The 22102-nt window shown below is 41.3% G+C and overlaps 1 protein-coding gene across 5 annotated transcripts in view; it reads left to right on the top strand.

Annotated features, from left to right (window-relative positions):
- Positions 1-12923, top strand: part of LOC140739678 (tyrosine-protein kinase JAK2-like) — a 254486-nt gene extending 241563 nt beyond the window's left edge. For all 5 annotated transcript variants that reach the window (XM_073068052.1, XM_073068054.1, XM_073068049.1 and 2 more), the window contains 2 exons: positions 5760-5867; positions 11922-12923. In XM_073068052.1, the coding sequence (XP_072924153.1) occupies positions 5760-5867; positions 11922-12026 (213 nt within the window). In that variant the 3' untranslated portion in view covers positions 12027-12923. The remainder of the gene's footprint in view (positions 1-5759; positions 5868-11921) is intronic.
- The last annotated feature ends 9179 nt before the right edge of the window (positions 12924-22102 follow it).

Raw genomic sequence — 22102 nt, 5'->3', positions numbered from 1 at the left:
CAAGTTCTAGCCTTATAGCCTCACAATTTTCCCTTCCCCAATTAAAAATTTTCCTGTTCACTTTGATTCTCTCCTTTTCCATGATAATGCTAAAGGCCAGGGAGTGGAGGACACTGTCCCCCAGATGCTTACCCACTGACAGATCTGTGACCTGACCCAGTTCGTTACCTAATACTAGATCTAGTATGGCATTCCCCCTAGTCGGCCTGTCAACATACTGTGACAGGAATCCGTCTTGGACACACTTAAACTCTGCCCCGTCTAAATAGTTGGAACTAATCAGTGCCAATCAATATTAGGGAAGTTAAAGTCACCCAAGATAACAACCCTGTTATTGTTGCATCTTTCCAAAATCCTTTATTTCCTGTATACCCATAACGGTATCACCACCCACAGCTCCAATCTGCTAATTAAATTTGCTGGCGATACTTCATTGATTGGCCTTACCTCAAACAATAACAAAGTGGCCTACACGGAAGAAGTCATCTCTCTAAAATAGTGGTGTCAAGAAAACAACCTCTCCCTCAATGTCGCAAAAACAAAGGAGCTTGTTGTGGATTACAGGAGCAATGGAGACAGGCTAACCCCTATTGACATCAATGGAACAACACACACAAAATGCTGGTGGAACGCAACAGGCCAGGCAGCATCTATAGGGAGAAGCACTGTCGACGTTTCGGTCTGAGACTCTTCATCAGGACGAAGGGTCTCGGCCCGAAATGTCGAAAGTACTTCTCCCTATAGATGCTGCCTGGCCTGCTGCGTTCCACCAGCATTTTGTGTGTGTTGCTTGAATTTCCAGCATCTGCAGATTTCCTCGTGTTGATATCAATGGATCTAGGGTTAAGAGGTTAAACAGTTTCAAGTTCCTCGGCAATCATATCACCAAGGACCTCACGTGGTCTGTGCACACCAGCTGTGTGGTGAAAAAGACATGGGCCCTTAGATCCTAAGAACTTTCAACAGGGGCACAATTGAGAGCATCCTGACTGGTATGTAAACTGTACCTCCATTCATCTCAGGACTCTGCAGAGAGTGGTGTGGACAGCCCAGCGCATCTGTAGATGTGAACTTCTCATGATTCAGGACATTTACAAGGACAGGTGTGTAAAAAGGGCCCATAGGATCATTAGGGACCTAAGCTATCCCAACCACAATCTATTCCAGCTGCTACCATCCAGGAAGCGGTACCGCAACATTAAAGCCAGGACCAACAGGTTCTGGGACAGTTTCTTCTACCAGGCCATCAGACAGATGAACTCACACTGATTTGAGTGTACTCTATATTACATTGACTGTTCAATTTATTATAAATTATTATACATTACTATGATTGTACATAACCCCTCATACTGCTAGTGCCTTCCATCATGAAGACTGATGGAAAATACTTATTCAGTTCGTCCACCATTTTGTTGTCCCCCATTACTACCTCTCCAGTGGTCTGATGTCCACTCTTGCATCTCTTTTACACTTTATGTATCTGAAGAAACTTTTGTATCCTCCTTAATATTATTGGCTAGCTTACTTTTATGTTCCATCTTTACCTTATTAATGACTTAAAGCTCTTTTTTGCTGTAGCCACCTGCAGCAATGTCCATTGCATTTACTACCTCAGCTTGAATGCCAAGCATCTGCACCTCCTTGACTAACCTCCCATGTGGGACCTTGTCAAAGGCCTTGCTAAAGACCATGTAGACAACATTTACTGTCTTACCTTAATTAACGTTCCTGGTAACTTCCTCAAAAAAAATCAAAGGTTAGACACAACCTATCACACATAAAGCCATGTTGATTATCTCTCATTAGTCCATGCTATCCCAATATTCATATCTGGTCACTTAGGGTACCTCCCAATAACATTCCCACCAGTGATGTCAGGCTTAGAAGCCTATAGTTTCCTGGTTTATACTTAGAGCCTTTCTTAACAATGGAATAACATTAGTTATCTTGCAATCCATTGGTATTTCATCTGTGGCAAAGGATCTTTTAAGTATCTCTGCTAGGGTCCCTACCATTTCTACACTAGCCTCCCACAGAGTCTGAAGGAACAGCTTGTCAAACCTTGTGAATTTATCCACCCTAACTGGCTTCAGACAGCAAACACCTCCATCTCTGTATCTTGTATAGGATCCATAACCTCACTGCTGCTTTGCCTCATTTCTATAGACTCTGAGTCCACCTACCAAGTAAATACAGATGCAAATATCCATTTAAAATCTCCCCATCACTTTTGGCTCAATGCATTGATTACTACTCTCATCTTCCAGAGGACTTACCCTGGAGGCCCCATCCTTTAACTTGGTTCCTAACTAGCACCTAAAATCTAAAAGGGTTAAAAAGACCCTGGTGGGAGTTATTTACAGTACAAACTTCCAAACAGTAGCAAAGATGTGGTCTACAAATTAGAAGGGCAATGTTACAGTTATGGGAGATTTCAATATGAGGGCAAATTGGGAAAATCTGGTTGGTGCTGGATGTCAAGAGGGGGGAATTTGTAGAATGCCTAACAAATAGCTTTTAAGATCAGCTCATGATTGACCAACTTAGAAGATCAGATACTCTGGATTGGGTGTTGTGTAATGGACCAAAATTGATTCGAGAGCTTAAGGTAAAAGAAACCTGATGGAAAAGAGATGAAAACATGATCAGATTTACCCTAAAATTTGAGAGGGAGAAGCTAAATTTAGATGAATCAGTGTTACAGTGCAGTAAAGGGAATTACACAGGCATGAGAGAGGACTGGGCCAGAATCGATTGGAAAAGAACACAGCAGGGATGACAGCAGAGCAGCAATGGTTGGAATTTCTGGAAGCAATTCGGAAGTCACAGGATACGTACATTCCAAAGAGGAAGAAGTATTCTAAAGGAAAGATGGCACAATCATGGCTAACAAGAGAAGTCAAAGCCAACATAAAAGCCAAAGAGAGGGTGCATAATTGAACAAAAATTGGTGGGAAGTTAGAGGATTGGGAAGCTTTTTAAAAAAAACACAACAGAAGGCAACTAAAAAAGTCATTAAGAAGGTAAAGTTCGAATAGAAATGTAAGCTAGCCAATAATATTAAACTTGCATAAAGTGAAAAGAGTGATGAGAATGGATATTGGACCACTGAAAAATGATGCTGGAGAAGTAGTAATGGGAGACAAGGAAATGACAGATGTACTGAATAAGTATTTTGCATCAGTTTTCACTGTGGAAGGGACTAGCAGGATTGTAGAAGTTTCAGATGCTGGGTCATGAAGTGTGTGAAATTACCACAACTAGAGGAAAGTTTCTTGGGATACTGAAAGGTCTGAAGGTAGATCAGTCACCTGGAGCAGATGGTGTACACCCCAGAGTTTTGATAGAGGGGGCTGAAGAGATTGTGGAGGCATTAGTAATGATCTTTCGAGAACCAATTGATTCAAAAATGAATCTGGAAAAATGGAAAATTACAAATGTCACTCCACTCTTCAAGAAGGGAGCAAGGCAGAAGAAAGGAAACTATAGGCCAGTTAGTCTGATCTCGGTGGTTGGGAAGATGTTGGAGTTGATTATAAAAGGATGAAGTCTCAGGGGCTTAGAGACAGCTGATAAAATAGATCATAGTCAGCATAGTTTCCTCAAGGGAAACTCTTGCCTGACAAATCTTTAAGGAAATAACAAGCAGCATAGACAAAGAATTGCTTGATGTTGTATCCTGGGATTTTGAGAAGGCTTTTGACAAGGTGCCATGCTTGAGGCAGCTTAACCAGCTATGATCCCATGGTATTTCAGGAAAGATTCTATCATGGAGAAAACGGTGGCTTACTGGTAGGAGGTAAAGAGTGTGACTAAAGGGAGCCTTTTCTTTTTGGCTGCTGGTGACTAGTAGTGTTCCACAGGGGTCTGTGTTAGGACCAATTGTTTTTGTGTTTTTTGTCAATGATTTGGATGATGGAATCGTTGGTTTTGTTGCAAAATTTGCAGACAATATGAAGATAGGTGATGGGGCAGGTAGTTTTCAGGATGTGGAGAAGCTACAGAAGGACTTAGATTAAGAGAATTGACAAAGAAATAGCAGATAGAGTGTTGGGAAGTGTGTATGGTCATACACTTTGGAAGAAGAAATGAAAGGATTAACTATTTTCTAAATGGAGAGAAAATACAAAAAAAAACTGAGGTGCAAAGGAACTTAGAAGTCCTTGTGCAGGATTCCATAAAGGTTACAGTAATTTGCAGGCTGAGTTGTGATAAGGAAGGCAAATGCAAAGTTGGCATTTGTTTCAAGATGACTAGAATATAAAAGCAAGGATGTAATGTTGAGACTTGATAGAGTACTGGTAAGCCAGAGTATTGTAAGCAGTTTTTGGATTCTTATCTTAGAAAGGATGTGCTGAAACAGGGGAGGGTTCAAAGGAGGTTCATGAAAATGAGTCCAGGATTGAATAGCTTTTCATATGAAGTGCATTTAATGACTCTGAGCCTCTGTTCAGAAGAATTAAGAAGAATGAGGGGTAACCTAATTGAGACCTTTTGAACAGTGAAATTCTTTAGAGTGGATGTGGAGAGGATGTTGCCTATGGTGGGAGAGTCTAAGACTAGCGGACACAACCTCAAAATAGAGGGATGTCCTTTTAGAATGGAGATGAGGAGGAATTTCTTTATCCAGAGGATGGTGAATCTGTGGAATTCTTTGCCACAGGTAGTTGTGCAGGCCAAGTCTTAATGTATATTTCAGGCAGTATTTGATAGATTCTTGATTGGCCAGGACATGAAGGGATATGAGAAGGCAGGAGATTGGTGCTGCAAGGAAAATTGGATCAGTCATGGTAAAATGGCAGAGCAGACTTGATGGGCCAAATGGTCTAATTCTGCTCCTATATCTTATGGTCTAATTCACAACTTATTTTTAAATTAGAGCCTTGGAATCCCCAATATCCATTTAATCCCTCTCCTCACCCACCCACCTCCATCCAATAGGTGCTGCTCACTGAGTTCTTCCAGAAGATTGTATTTTGCTCCAGGTTCTAGCATCTGTAGTCTGCTGAGTCTTCAGTTTATTGGCTCCTGAGACTACTGAGGAAACCAACGGAAGAGCCAAATTGTCTTCAGTGGGGCAGTTTTAAGAGCAACACAGATAATAATAACTTATTCATAGAGCACTTTGTGTGCAGGCAATGTAGTTCAAAATATTTTACATAAAGTGCAAACATGAAAATAAAAATAAACATGAAAATAAAAGACAAACAGATGTCAGTTCAAAGCAAGGTGAAATAAATAGGTTTTGAGCTAGTGTTTAAAAGTGTCAACTGAGACTGCATCCATTATAGTTTTAGGTATTGCAGTCCACAGTTTAGTTGCATAGTTGAAACAAGCTGACCTGCCAATTACCTATTGACAGAAATTGCTTAAATTTAAATAAACCATCAGAAGAAGACTTGAGAGCTCCAGCAGGATTGTAAATCGAAAGTGCTTCTGTGATGTTCTGCAGTCCCAGACCATTAATAGCTTTAAAAACGTGAAAGATGACTTAAAAATCAATTTTTAAACATACAGAAAGACAATGCAGAGTAGCTAGGATGGTCAATAGATAGTGGTTGGGTTACATTTCTGGGTGTTTGGTCAGGAAAGTCTGAATAATCATCAAGTACTGGGAAAGAATGAGCTGGATTAGGAGACTGATTAAATCAGATTTGCATTTGAGTGAAGAAGTAGCATGTGTCTGCTTGCTCCACCCAGTATGAACAAGGGAGAAGCCTCAGGAGGCACAATCATCCTTTCCTTTTTTTTTAAAGGAGTATCAAAGAATGATTGGTCCAGATAAACAAGGACACATGGTCTTCCAGATGCTTGAAGTCCTAAAAACCAGACGCTTACCAGCACCCCAAGACTGTCCAAGAGAGGTAAGCAGCTGTATAGTAGAACAAATGTCTAAATCTGGTTCTTTGTAGTGGGTGGGGAGGAACATGTGAAAACTGAATCCATGGAAAGATTGTAATTGAGCTTCTTGAGATCACTTAGAGTTAAAGAAAAGTACAGCACAGAAACTAGGCCTTCAGCCCATGTGGTCCAAACTGAGCCATTTAAGTTGCCTACTTCAATTGACCTGCACTAGGATCACAGCCCTCAATGCCCCACCATCTATTTAACTATCCAAGCTTCTCTTAAATGTTGGGTAGTAACATAAAAACACAGAAAAAATACAGCACAATACATACCTTCAGCCCACAAAGCTGTGCCAAACGTGCCCTACCTTAGAACTACCTAGGCTTTACCCATAGCCCTCTATTTTTCTAAGCTCCATATAACCATCCAGGAGTCTCTTAAAAGACCCTATCATTTCTGCCTCCACTGCCGCCAGCAGCCCATTCCACGCACTCACCACTCTCTACATTAAAAAACTTGCACCTGACATCTCCTCTGTACCTACTTCCAAGTACCTTAAAACTGTGCCCTCTCATGCTAGCCATGCTTTTCCCTGGGGAAAAGACTCTGACTATCCACATGATCAATGACTCTCATTATCTTGTACACCTCTATCAAGTCACCACTCATCCTCCGTCACTCTAAGGAGAAAAGGCCGAGTTCACTCAACCTATTCTCATAAGGTATGCTCCCCAATCCAGGCAACATCCTTGTCAATCTCCTCTGCACCCTTTCTATTGCTTCCATATCCTTCCTATACTGAGGTGACCAGAATTGAGCACAGTATTCCAAATGGGGTCTGACCAGGGTGCTATATAGCTGCAACATTACCTCTCGGCTCTTAAACTCAATCTCACGATTGATGAAGGCCAATGCACCGTATGCCTTCTTAGCCACAGAGTCAACCTGCGCAGCAGCTTTGAGTGTCCTATGGACTCAGACCCCAAGATCCCTCTGATCCTCCACACTGCCAAGAGTCTTACCATTAGTACTATATTCTGCCATTATATTTAACCTACCAAAATGAACCACCAAACACGAGGAAATCTACAGATGCTGGAAATTCAAACAACAACACACACAAAATGCTGGTGGAACAATCCTTCGTCAGGACGAAGGGTCTCGGCCCGAAACGTCGACAGCGCTTCTCCCTATAGATGTTGCCTGGCCTGCTGTGTTCCACCAGCATTTTGTGTGTGTTGTCACCTCACACTTATCCGGGTTGAACTCCATCTGCCACTTCTAAGCCCAGTTTTGTACCCTATCAATGTCTTGTTGTAACCTCTGACAGCCCTCCACATTATCCACAACATACCCAACTTTTGTGTCATCAGCAAATTTACTAACCCATCCCTCCACTTCCTCATCCAGGTCATTTATAAAAATCACAAAGAGTAGGGGTCTAAGAACAGATCCCTGAGGCACACCACTAGTCACCGGCCTCCATTCCTCTTCAACACGCAGACTCCCCAGCATTGAACTGATTCCATAACATATGGACTCACTTTTAAGGACTGTATAACTCGTGTTCTTGATATTTATTGCTTGCTTATTTATTATTATTATTATTATTTTCTTTTTCCTTTATTTTTGTATTTGCCCAATTTGTTACCTATTGCATACAGTTTGTTTATCCACCTCTGTTGTATATGTTTTTCATTTATTCTATTATGTTTCTTTCTAAATACTGTGAATGCCTGCAAGAAAATGAATCTCAGGATTGCATATGGTGACATATATGTACTTTGGACTTAGAAAAGTGTAAGAAAAGTTCATTCTGATGCGCTAAAGCTAGAACTAAATTCTCAGCAGAACGCAAAATAACAGACTCCTATTCCATAATTCATTTTTGATATATTAAAAGTTAACTTTGTATCACAAGAAGAGTTACCATACAAAAATGACAGCAATTAAAAATATGTAAAGGGGTCAGGTTACCTGCGATTAACAGTACCTGAAGCATTCTCTACAACCACCCTGACTGTATACAAAATTGTGATAGGGTAAATGCAAGCATCTTTTTTTCCCCAGAGGTTAGATGAGAGTAGAACTTGAGATCATAGCTTAAGGGTGAAAGGTGAAATATTTAAGGGGAATGTGAGGGAGAACTTCTTCACTCAGTGGGTGGTGAGAGTGTTGAATGAGCTGCCAGAGAAAGTCATGAATTCAGGTTCATTTTCAATATTTAAGTGAAATTTGGATAAGTACATGGATGGAAGTGGTATGGAGGCCTATGGTCTGAGTGCAGGCCAGAATAAGATTTAACATCACCAGCATATGTCATGAAATTTGTTAACTTTATGGCAGCAGTACAATGAAGAACATGACTATATAAATAGAGAAAAAAATGGAGTTACATTATGTTTGTTTTTAAAGTTATATTTCTATTAAATAGTTAAGTTAAAATAAGTAGTGCAAAATAACAGAAATAATAAAAGCATTGAGTTAGTGTTCATGGGTGCAATGTCCATTTAGAAATTGGATGGCAGAGGGAAAGAAGCTGTTCATGAATCACTGAGTGTGTGTCTTCAGGCTTCTGTACCTCGTTCTCGAGGGTAACAGTGTGAAGAGGGTATGTCCTGGGTGGTGAGGATCCTTAATGATGGATACTGTCTTCCTGAGGCACTTCTCCTTGAAGATGTCTTGGATATCACAGAGGCTGGTACCCATAATAGAGCTGACTAATTTTACAAGTTTCTGCAACGAATTTTGATCTTGTGCAGCAGCCCCCCATATTAGACAGTGATGCAGCCAGTCAGAGTGCTGTCCATGGTACATTGGTAGACTCTCAAACTCCTAATGTAATATAGCCACTGTTTTGCCTTCTTTATAACTGCATCAATATGATCAATAGGTCGATGGGACAAGACAAATTAATAGTTCAGCATGGACACCCTATATTGTACTGTTCTATAACTATGAGTCTATCAAAGACTAGCATATGTAGGTGGCATGGAGTGCAGTGAAAATTCTGCAGATTATTTCACTAGGATGAAGGTTAGCTGAACAAAGAGTACAGGTGATTTGGGGAAACATTCTGCTGAGTACAGAAAAATAAGGACAAGGTCATTGCCACTTGGAAACTTGTACAGGCAGGATTCAGGGACAAATTTTCCCTGTCTGAGGAGCGGAGAACAAAGGGGACACCAAGCTTCCCCGCCTGTATGGTGGGGAATAGCGGGGCTACCAGATTCCCTCATTGATATGGTGGGGAACTGGAGGGAGGCACCAGATTCCCCCCCTCATCTGAGGGGCGGGGCATTGGGTGACCGGCTCCCCCTGTTAGAGGGGTGCAGGGCCAGGGGACACCAGCTCTGCCCGTATGAGGGGTGGAGGCTAGGGACACTGGTTCAAAGTAATGTTGATGATATCTTTCACTCAGTGGCAATATATCTTAGGGATTCTCTAACTTAGTAGGTTGCGGTGGCTCAGTCATTAAGTCCATTCAATAGTTTTTTTTTGGTTTTAACAAAAGCCAGGACTATGGGGAGACTGTTGGAAAATGAAACTGAGATTGAAATCAGTAATGATCTATTCATGTTCCTACTCATTACTTAGTCATAGAGCTCTACAGATCAGAAACAATCCATTCAGTCCCTCTAGTCCATGCTGACCCATTATTCTGCCTATTCTCATTGACGCACACATGGTTCAGCCCTCCATATTACTTCCATCCATGTGCCTATCCAAATTCCTCTCAAGATTCAATATTTTTTCATCAATTCAGATATGAGGAACTCACTACATCATATTTTGGTTGATGAAAGACATTAAAATGAAAAATTTGAGGAAGAGAGATATTAAGAGGAAGGGTTTATGAAGGCATTCCAGAACGATGAGGAAACTAAAGGCACAGCTCTAATGAATTAGAATTGTAAGAGAGCAGTACAAGTTTGGATATCCCATAAGGTTGCAGGCATGGAAGAAGTTACAGAAATGATGCCATGAAAAGATTATATAAGCAGTAGGGTTATGGATGACTTATGAAGGTTTCACGTAAGGTGTTGCTGCTCAAGACTAATGCTTGGTGTCCATTTTAGAAATAGTTAGGGATTCTGCTCCCTTTCTAAAGTAACTTCAACAGAAGTTCTAACTATCACCTCGCTTCTCTCCGAAGGAAGTAAACAGTAAGCAGGCTAATAAGCTCATCAAGCCTACTTCACCACTGGATCAGGGCTGATCCGGTCTTAGCTTCTACTCCAATTCCCTATTTGTTTCTCGCCCTGCCCTTTATTCTTTTGTTCTTTGGATGTCTATTAGACTCCAAGCTAAATATTTTCAATACATCCACAACTCTCTAGGTTTTGACAAAATTCCTCCTCACTGAAGTAGCAGAGAGCAATGATGAAGGCAGAATGATTAAACATTATCTACACTGAGACACAAGCAAGTGTAGCAGCTGAGATCTGGAGCAAAAACCAAACTGGTGAAGGAACTCAACATCTAAATAAGTATAACACACACAAAATGCTGGTGGAACACAGCAGGCCAGGCAGCATCTATAAGGAGAAGCACTGTCGATGTTTTGGGCTGAGACCCTTCGTCAGGACTAACTGAAAGGAAAGATACTAAGAGATTATTATATACTAAGGAAATCTCTTAATATCTTTCCTTTCAGTTAGTCCTGACGAAGGGTCTCAGCCCAAAACATAGACAGTGCTTCTCCTTATAGATGCTGCCTGGCCTGCTTGTGTTCCACCAGCATTTTGTGTGTGTTGTTTGAATTTCCAGCATCTGCAGATTTCCTCGTGTTTGCTATCTAAATAGGTATGTTTTAATGTCAGAGATGTGTATACAATATACATCCTGAAATTCTTTTCCTTCATAAACATCCATGAAAACAGATGAGTGCCCCAAAGAATGAATGACAGTTAAACATTAGAACCCCAAAACCCCACCTCCATATTCCCCCTCACACACACAAGCAGCAGCAAGGCAAAGAACCCCCTCCCCCAGCAGCAATAAAGCATTGACGTCCTCCACAGAGTACTCAAGCGTGCAGCAAAGCATCAATTAAGACACAGACTTGCAGTACCCCAAAGACTAGTCATTCACCCAGTAATTCGACATACCACAGGCTCTCTCTTTCTCTCTCTCTCTCCCCCAAACAGGAGAAAGAGACATGTTCTCGTTTCACAGCAAGAGGGGAGACATAACAAACAGCTCACTGATTTATGATGTTAAAAGTCTGTTGTGTCGCTTTTTCCAAGCTCTGCGCCCAGAGAATTGACCCCGGAAAGGCTCAGGTCTCTGGACACACAGCTGGCAGCTAACCCGCTGCCCCAGTATTCCGTGTTCTCCCATGACGCTTCAGTCAGGGGCACCGGCCTTGAATCAGCCCATCTCCAGAGCCACAAAAATCCGACACTCTGAAGGTGGTGCACTAGTCATCCAGGCTGCGTCCTTGACATCAAAAGGTGGCCGGTCATGAGGCCCTGAGAGTGGGTCCCATTCCCACAAAGAAACAAAGTCAAAGTCAGAGTGTGACTCCAGGTCAGGGTCTTCAAAAGAACCTTGAAAAGGAAAAAAAAACCATCAAAGATAGAAATAGAGCTGTTTCCAAAGATGCAAGCAAAGGAGTCACCTACTGTACACAGGATGTTGATAAGCCAAGTGAGTGCAGAAAAGGTTTGTTTTTTGGATTGGAGGGCTTGAGTTATCAGGAGAAGTGGGATTGGTTTGTTCGTATCCCTGGGAACAAACAAGGCTGAGAGGTGACAAGAATGAGATGTATAAAGTTATGAGAGAAGGTGAGGTAAAATTCTGCATGCAGTGAGTTATTATCAATCTACTGCATGAAAGACTAGTGATAGCAAATCCAAAGGAACTTTCTAAAAGAACTTAAAAAATTGGAGGGTAAAGTTACCATGGAAAGATGGACTGGATGGCACAAGAGCAGTATGGCTGCATCCTTCTGTTATACCTAATGCATTTTCAAAGCTGCCTGCTTTTGTTGATACTTCCTATGGTGTTTATTTCAATATACTGGGCACCACAATGAGAACCTTCTCTTTGTCACATTTTTAATTTAGATCTACAATGTTATGTTGAACTGCTGGAGCCACAATCCTGCTCAAAGACCAACCTTTGTAGAACTTCTGCACAAGATAGAAGAAATGCAAGCTGCTCTTTGCTGACCAGTGCTACCTTCATAAAGAATTCACTTCTGAGCCTATGGAATCCTGTCTCCCTACAGCTTAGAATCAACACAGAATGGCTCAAAAGAAACAGTCTTTTGTTTGTGAAACTGATGGACTGTCTCAGGTGCCACACCAGTATTGCTAAGCAGTGCAGCCTGTGATCATCAGGTTGCTCAATTCTTCAAAATGGAAACTTCAGATCAAAACTGACTTTTGGAGGTGTTAGACCTGGGACTATATCATCTTGTCTCTTTTCAGGCTTTTACATTGCTTCTATGACTTTGAAATAGTTGAATTCACCCACTAAGAAACAGCAGCAAGAGATTGGAGAGCAGTAATGGCAACATGAATTTATAGAATTCGTCCTCTGTTGCAAAACCTTCACCTGGCGATACCTTCCTAGGCACAAAAGCTGGGAACTGGAAGGGCAATGGCACTATGCTTGGAAAGAACAAGAGGGTGCTGAGGGTGGGATGAGGGAATTCCTCTTATTATAAGTAATGTTGACAGGGGATTTTGAGATCAGTCATTCTTCAGTCAAAAATGAGAATCTCATTAAAATGCAAACTGTTGGCAGCATGGGCCCTGACCTTGTAATATTATAAGGTGAAGGCAGATCTTTAATGCAATATGCAATCATTATTCCCAAATATGATATGACATCTATTTAGTTCTGTAATAGCTGATATATTCTATTCAAACAATTTAAATTAGAAACTGAACCCAGGAGGTATATTTTTAAGCAAGAAGTGGTTTTCACAGAGGTAGATAAATTTAGTTATAGTTTCTAGGTCAATAGCCATCATTCAAATATTGACTTGCATGCATAGAATAATAAAAACTCCATAATTCAGAAGGAGACAATTTGTTCCATTGTGATGGCACTGGTTAATAAAAAGTTGTCCAACCAAATACCAGTTGTATTAAGGCAGTATTTGACCAAATGTAGCCTGAATGAAAATGTAGAGAATTGCAGATGCTAGAATATGGAGCAATACGAAGCACTGGAGGAACTCAAGCAGGGGAAGAAAGAAGTTGTCAACAGAGACCCTACATCTGAATGGAAAGGGGAGATAGACAGTAGAAAGAAGAGAGGAAACAGATTGTCAAAGTATGGATAAATTTAAAAAGTGTGGATAAAGATAAAGCAAAAGATAAAAAAGAAAAGTAAGAGTGGAGTGAAGTGGCATCAAGTGCAAAAGAGTAAAAGATTACAAGATTTTAAAAGCACAATGAATGTAAGGGCACTTTATTTGAATGTCTGTGTTATTTGAAACAAGGTCAGTGAACTTGTGGCACAAGTCAGTACAAAGGGCTATGATTTAGTGGCCATTACAAAGACGTGCTTGCAGGGAGGAGAGGATTGGGAATTAAATATCCAAGGATATCAGGTAATATGAAAGGAGAGGCAGGAAGGTTAAGGGAGGTGGGGTAGCACTCTTAATTCAAGATGAGATCAGGGCAATAGTGAGAGACGATATAAGATCTAAGGAGCAGAATGTTGAATCCATCTGGGTAAAGATTAAAATATTAAAGGGAGAAAAATCATTGGGTGGGAGTTGTCTATAGGTCACCAAATAATAACATTACAGTGGCACAGGCAATAAACTGAGAAATGTCTGAAGCATGAAAGAATGGAACAGCAGTTATCATGGGGGACTTTAACTTGCACATAGGTTGGGTGAATAAAGTTGGTCAAGGCAGTCTTGAGAAGAACTTCATAGAATGCATCCATGATGGCTTTCGTGAACAGTATGTTACTGAACCTACAAGGGAATGTGCTATCTTAGATCTGGTCCTGTGCAATGAGACAGGTAAAATTAGTGATCTTGTAGTTAGGGATCCTCTTGGAAAGAATGATCACAATATGAATGGATTTCTCATACAAATGGAGGGTGCAATAGTTCAATCTAAAACCAGTGTATTATGCCTAAACAATAGAGACTACAATGGGATAAGGGAGGATTTGGCTAGTGTAGGCTGGGAACACAGGCTTTATGGTGGGACAGTTGAGGAAAAGTGGAAGACTTTCAATGAGATTTTTCACAGTGCTCAACAAATGTATATTCCAGGTAAAAACAAGGATGGTAAGGGTGGGGAGAGCCAGCCTTGGATAACTAAGGAAATAAAAGAAGGTATCAAACTAAACATTTGTGCATACAAAGTCAGCAAGAGTAGTGGGAAACTGGAAGATTGGAAAAAGTTTAAAAAGCAACAAAGTGCCACTAAGTGAGCAATAAAGAAAGGGAAGCTAGATTATGAAAATAAACTAGCACAAAATATAAAAGCAGATAGTAGAAGTTTTTAGAATTATATAAAGCAGAAAAGGGTGACTAAAGTGAATGTAGGTCCCTTGGAGGAAAAGAAAGGGGAATTGATGTTGGATAATGAGGAAATGACTGAAGCTTTGAATAACTATTTTGTGTCGGTCTTTACAGTGGAGGACACATCTAACATGCCAAAGAGAGATGTTGTGGATGCAATGGGAGATGAGGACCTCAATACAGATAAGGATGCATAGATAAAATAAGATCTTATCCATAAGAACATAAGAAATAGGAGCAGGAGTAGGCGATCCGACCCATCAAGCCTGCCCCGCCATTCAATAAGATCATGGCTGATCTGTCCGTAAACTCAGCTCCATCTACCTGTCTTTTCCCCATAACCCTTAATTCCCCAATGTAAAAATCTATCTAACTGTATCTTAAATATATTTAATGAAGAAGCCTTAATTGCTTCCCTGGGCAGAGAATTCCACAGATTTACTACTCTCTGGGAAAAACAGTTTCTCCTCATCTCCATCCAAAATCTTCTCCCCTGAATCTTGAGGCAATGTCCCCAAGTTCTAGACTCACCTACCAATGGAAACAACTTTCCTACTTCTATCTTATCTATCCCTTTCAAAATGTTGTATGTTTCTATAAGATCCCCTCTCATTCTTCTGAATTCCAGAGAGTATAGTCCCAGGCAACTCAATCTCTCCTTATAGGTTAACCCCTTCATCTCTAGAATCAACCTGGTGAACTTCCTCTGCACTGCCTCCAAAGCCAGTATATCCTTCCTCAAGAATGGAGACCAGAACTGCACACAGTACTCCAGGTGCAGCCTCACCAGTACCCTGTATAGTTGCGGCATGGCCTCCCTGCTTTTGAATTCAATTCCTCTAGCAATGAAGGCCAACATTCCGTTTGCCTTCTTAATAACCTGTTGTACCTGCAAACCAACTTTTTGCAATTCATGCACAAGCACTCCCAAGTCCCTCTGCACAACAGCATGCTGCAATCTCACCATTTATATAATAATCTGCTCTTCTATTATTCCTTCCAAAGTGGATGATTTCACATTTACCAACATTGTATTCCATCTGCCAAACCTTGGCCCACTCACTTAACCTACCTCTATCCCTCTGCAGACTCTCCCCATCCTCTGTACAATTTACTTTTCAACTCAGTTTAGTGTCATCAGCAAATTTTGCTACACTACACTCAGTCCCCTCTTCCAAATCATCAATGTAAATGGTAAACAGCTGCGGGCCCAACACCGACCCCTGCGACACCCCACTCTCCACTGACTGCCAACCGGAGAAACACCCATTTATACCAACTCTCTGTCTTCTATTGCTTAACCAATCCACTATCCATGCCACTACACTTCCTCCAACTCCATGCATCCGTATCTTATTTATAAGTCCCTTGTGCGGCACCTTATCAAACGCCTTCTGGAAATCCAAATATACGACATCCACCTGTTCCCTTCTATCCACTGCACTCATTATGTCCTCAAAGAACTCCAGTAAGTTTGTCAAACAGGACCTGTCCTTTCTGAATCCATGCTGCATCTGTCTAATGGAACCACTCCTTTCTAAATGTTTTGCTATTTCTTCCTTAATGACAGCTTCAAGCATTTTCCTGACTACAGATGTTAAGCTAACTGGCTACAGTTTCCACTCTTATGCCTACATCCTTTTTTAAAAAGTGACATGACATTTGCTATCTTCCAATCTGCTGGGACCTGTCCAGAGTCCAGAGAATTTTGGTAAATGATTACCAACACGTCTACTATAACCTCCTCCTATTCCCTCAGCACCCTGGGATGCATCCCATCAGGACCAGGGAACTTATCTCCCTTCAGGCCCTCTAGTTTGCTCATCACTCTCTCTTTAGTGACAGTGATTTTATTGAGATCCTCACCTCCCATTTCATCCATAACATCATTCTTTGGCATATTAGATGTGTCCTCCACCGTGAAGACTGACACAAAATAGTTGTTCAATGCCTCAGCTATTTCCTTAATACCCAATATCAATTTCCCCTTCTCATCTTCCAAGGGACCATTTTAAAGTTTTCCCAATCCTCCAGTCTCCCACTACTCTTTACAACTTTGTACAGATGAGCTTTTAATTTGATACTATTTTTTATTTCTTTAGTTGTCCAAGGCTGGTTCTCCGCACACTTACTGTCCTTTCTTTTGACTGGAATATACTTTTGTTGGGCACTGTGAAAAATCTCTTTGAAAGTATTCCACTGTTCCTCAACTGTCCTACCAAATGGCCTGTGGTCCCAATCCACATTAGCCAACTCCTCCCTCATCCTGTTGTAGTCCCCCTTGTTCAGGATGCATAGAGGTAGGGGAGATGTATTAGCATAGATAGAGGATTGGTTAACTAATAGAAAGCAGAGAGTTGGGATACATGGGTGTTACTATGGCTGGCAATCAGTGGTGAGTGGTGTGCTGCAGAGGTCAGTGCTGGACCTGCAACTGTTCACGATACACATTAACGGTCTGGAAAGGAGACTGAGTGTAGTGTACCTAAGTTTGCTGCTGATACTAAATTGAGTAGAAAAGCAAATTGTGCAGAAGATACAGAGAGTCTGAAGAGAGATATAGATAGGGTATAGATGGGCAAGGGTCTGGCAGATGGAGTACAATGCTGGTAAATGCGAGGTCATCTACTTTGGAAGGAAAAATGTAAGAGTGGATTATCATTTAAATGGTAAAAAATCATAGCATACTGCTGTGCAGAGGGATTTGGGAGTGCTTGTGCATGACTCACAAAAGGTTGGTTTGCAGGTGCAGCAGGCTATCAAGAAAGCAAATGGAATGTTGGCCTTCATTGCTAGAGGAAGTGAATTTTAAGAGCAGGGAGGTTATGCTGCAACTGTACAGGGTACTGGTGAGGTCGCACCTGGAGTACTGGGTGCAGTTCTGGTCTCCTTACTTGGAGAAGGACATACTGGCTTTGGAGGTGGTGCAGAGGAGGCTCACCAGGTTGATTCCAGAGATGGAGTTAGACTATTAGGAGAGATTGAGTCATCTGGGACTGCCCTTGCTGGAATTCAGAAGAATGACAGGAGATCTTATAGAGACATGAAAGGGATAGATAAGATAGAGACAAGAAATTTGTTCCCACTGGTAGGTGAGACTAGTACTAGGGGGCATGGCCTCAAGATTTGGGGGAGTAGATTTAAGATGGAGGTAAGACAATAAGACATAGGAGAAGAATTAGGCCATCTGGACTGTCAAGTCTGCTCCGCCATTCAATCATGGCTGATGCTTTTTTTCCTCCTCCTGAAACCCAGTTCCCTCCCTTCTCCCCATAATATTTGATGCCATGTACAATCAAGAACCTATCAATCTCTGCCTTAAATACACTCAATGACCTGGCCTTCATAGCTGCACGTGGCAACAAATCCTACAAATTCACCACCCTTTGGCTAAAGAAATTTCTCCGCATCTCTGTTTTGAGAGAGCTCCCCTCTATCCTGAGGCTGTACACACTTTGTCCTAGACTCTCTCACCATGGGAAACATCCTTTCCACATCTACTCTTTCTAGACCTTTCAATATTAGAAAGTTTTCAATGAGATCCCCCCTCATACTTCTAATTTCCAGCGAGTACAGACCCAGAGCCATCAAACATTCCTCGTATGATAACCCTTTCATTCCTGGAATCATCTTTGTGAACCTCCTCTGGACCCTCTCCAATGCCAGCATATCTTTTCTAAGATGAGGAGCCCACAACTGTTCACAATACTCAATGTGAAGCCTCACCAGTGCCTCATAAGCCTTCAGCATCACATCCTTGCTTTTGCATTCTAGTCCTCTTGAAATGAATGCAAACATGGCATTTGCCTTCCTCACCCAATGACTCAACCTGCAAGTTAACTTTCAGGGTGTTCTGCACAAGGACTCCCAAGTCCCTCTGCATTTCAGAGTCCTGGATTTTCTCCCCATTTAGAAAATAGTCCACACATTTATTTCTACTTTCAAAGTGCTTGACCATAGATTTTCCATTGTATTTTATTTGCCACTTTCTTGCCCGTTCTCCAAGTCCTTCTGCATCCTACCTGTTTCCTCAACACTACCTGCCCCTCCACCAATCTTTATATCATCTGCAAACTTGGCGACAAAGCCACCTATTCCATCATCTAAATCATTTATATACAGCGTATAAAGAAATGATCCCAACACTGGCCCCTGCGGAACACCACTAGTCATTGGCACCAACCAGAAAAGGATACTTTTATTCCCGATCGCTGCATCCTACCAATCTGTCAATGCTCTAACCATGTTAGTAACTTTCCTGTAATACCACGGGCTCTTAACTTGGTAAGCAGCCTCATGTGTGGCACCTTGTCAAAGGCCTTCTGGAAGTCCAAATATACAACATCCACTGCATCCCCTTTATCTATTCTATTTGTGATCTCCTCAAAGAATTCCAACAGGTTCATCAGGCAGGATTTTCCCTGAAGGAAACCATGCTGACTTTGTACTATCTTGTCCTGTGTCACCAAGTACTCCTTAACCTTATCCTTAACAATTGACTCCAATATCTTCCCAACCACTGAGGTCAGGCTAACTGGTCTATAATTTCCTTTCTGCTGCCTTCCTCCTTTCTTAAAGAGTGGAGTAACATTTGCAATTTTCCAGTCCTCTGGCACCATGCCAGAGTCCAATAATGTTTGAAAGATCATTTCTAATGCCACCACAATTTCTAACACTACCTTTTTCAGAATTCTAGGGTGCAGTTCATCTGTTCTGGGTGACTTATGTACTTTTAGGTCTTTTAACTTTTTGAGCACCTTCTCTCTTGTAACAGTAACTACACCAACTTCTCTTCCTTCACACACAACAACATCAGGCTTACTGCTAGTGTCTTCCACTGTGAAGACTGATGCAAAATACTCATTTATTTCATCAGCCATCTCCTTGTCCCCCATTATTTCTCCTGCCTCAGTTTCTTGTGGTCCTATATCCACTCTTGCTTCTCTTTTATTTTTAACATACTTGAAAAAAACTTTTACTATCCTCTTTGATATTATTTGCTAACTTGCTTTCATATTTCATCTTTTCCCTTCTAATTTTTTTTTTAGTTTTTTTAGTTGTTTAAGCCTAAAAAGAAATTTTAGGCTTAAATCCTTATCAAAAGGGTTTAATAAAAAGTTGTCTTTAGCATTCAACAAACTCACTCTCTTGAGACCCATTACCAACCTGATTTTCCCCAATAGACCTGCATGTTAAAATCTCCCATGACTATCATAACATTGCTCTTTTTGACTCGCCTTTTCTATTTCCTGTTGTAACCTGTGGTCCACCTCCCAGCCACTGTTGGGAGGCATGTATTTAACTGCCATCAACATCCTTTTACCCTTGCAGTTTCTTAACTCAACCGACAAGGATACCCTATGTCACATATTTCTACTGATTTGATGCCATTCTTTACGAGTAGAGCCACACCACCCCCTCTGCCTACCTTCCTATCCCTCTGATATAACGTGTAACCTTGGACATTCAGCTCCCAACTACAACCATCCTTCAGCCACGATTCGGTGATGGCCACAACATCATATCCAACAATCTGTAATATTGCAACAAGTTCATCCACCTTATTTCTTATACTATAGGCATTTAAATACAACACCTTGAGTACTGTATTTGCTATCCTTTCTGACTCTGCATCCCTAATGATTTGATACTCTGCCTGTTGGCTGCAACTAAGTCCCATCACCTGCTTGCCCTTCCCGACAGTCTGACTGCACACTATCTTTATCTCTTTACCATCTATCTTATCCTGAGCCCCTTCACCTGCCAAGTTAGTTCCACTGCCATTCCCCTGCCAAGTTAGTTTAAACCCTCCCCAACAGCTCTAACAAACCTGCCCACAAGAATATTGTTCCCCCTCATGTTCAGGTGCAACCCATCACTTTTGAACAGGTCATACCTGCCCATAAGAGATCACAATGATCCAAGAACCTGAAGCCCTGCCCCCTGCACCAACTTCTCAGCCATGCATTTATCTGACAAATCATCCTTTTTTTTACCCTCACTAGCACATGGCACAGGCAGCAATCCAGAAATTACTACCCAATTGGTCCTGCTTCTCAGCTTTCTACCTGGCTCTCCAAATTCTATTCTCACTGAGTCGTGGCTGAAAGGCCATTGTTGGGAGCATAACTTCAAAGGTATACTTTGTATCAAAAGGACAGGCAGTGCAGCATAGGCAGTGGCGTGGCTCTGTTGGTAAGAGATGGAATTACATCTTTAGAAAGAGGAGTCATAGGATCAAAGTATGTTGAATCATTGTGGGTGGAGTTAAGAAATTGCAAGGGTTAAAAAAACATTATGGGGATCTTATATAGGTCTTCAAATAGTAGCCAGGATGTGGGGTTGAGTTTGCAAAGGGAACTGAAAAATGCATGTAATAAGGGTAATGACACAATTGTAAAGGAGGGGCTTCAATATGCAAGGAGATTGGGAAAATCAGGTTGGTGTCGAATCACTAGAGAGGGAATTTGTTGAATGCCTACAAGATGGCTTTTTAGAGCAGTTTGCGCCTGAGCCTACTCAGGGAAAGGCTATCTTAGATTTGGTGTTGTGTAATAACCCAGATCTTATTATGGAGCTTAACATAAAGGAAACCTTAGTGAGCAGTGATCATATGATTGAATTCATACTACAGTTCGAGAGGGAGAAGCATAACTCACTTGTATCAGTATCGCAATGGAGTAAAGGGAATTACAGAGGCATGAGAGAGGAGCTTGCCCAGGTGGATTGGCAGAGGATACTGGGGGGGATGACAGCAGACATGACTGAAGTTTCTGTGAACAGTTCACAAGGCGCAGGAAAGATATGTCCCACAGAGAAAGAAGTTCTCAAATAGCAGGGGTAGACAACCATGGCTGACAGACAAAGTTAAGGAATGCATAAAAGCGAAGGAAGGAGCGTATAAGATAGCAAAAGTGAGTTGGATGATTGGGAGGTTTTAAAAAATCCAACAAAAGGCAACTAAAATAGTGAAAAGGGAAAAGATGAAATATGAGGGCAGATGAGCCAATAATATCAAGCAGGATACTGTTTCAGTTATATAAAGAGTAAAAAGGAGATGAGAGTTGATATTGGACCACTGGAAAATGATACTGGTTAGGTCATAATTGGGGTCAAAAAATGGTAGGTGAAGTTCATGGGTACTTTGCATCTGGCTTCACTGTGGATGACACTAGCAGTGTGCCAGAGGTCCGTGCGATTCAGGGAGCAGGAGAGGTGCCATTGATATTACAAATGAAAAAAGGCTAGGAAACTCAGGTCTTAAGGTGGATAAGTCAGCTGGACTAGATGGACTACATCCTGGAGTCCTGAGAGAGGTTGCTGAAGAGATAATGAAAATAAGAGATAATGGCCATAATCTTTCATTGATTCTGGCATGGTCCCAGAGGACTGGAAATTTGCAAATGTCACTCTTTAAGAAGGGAGGAAGACAAAAGGCAGGAAATTATAGGCTAGTTATATCTTAACCTCAGTGGTTGGTAAAGAGTTGGAGTCCATTATTAAGGATGAGGTTTTGAGACACTTGGAGACTAATGATAAAATAAGTCCAAGTCAGCATGGTTTCTGTAAAGGGAAATCTTGACTGACAAATCTGTTAGAGTTCTTTGAGAAAGTAACAAGCAGGATGGACAAAGGAAAGGCAATGGATGTCATTTACTTGGATTTTCAGAAGGTGTTTAAGGTGCCACATATGAGGCTTCTTAACAAGATAAAATACTACGGCATTATAGGAAAGATACTGGCATTGCA

Source organism: Hemitrygon akajei, chromosome 16 (genome assembly GCF_048418815.1).
Source record: "Hemitrygon akajei chromosome 16, sHemAka1.3, whole genome shotgun sequence".
NCBI classification, from domain to species: domain Eukaryota; kingdom Metazoa; phylum Chordata; class Chondrichthyes; order Myliobatiformes; family Dasyatidae; genus Hemitrygon; species Hemitrygon akajei.
The sequence above is the reverse complement of the archived record's forward strand: the minus strand, read 5'-3'. Positions and strand labels throughout refer to the sequence as shown.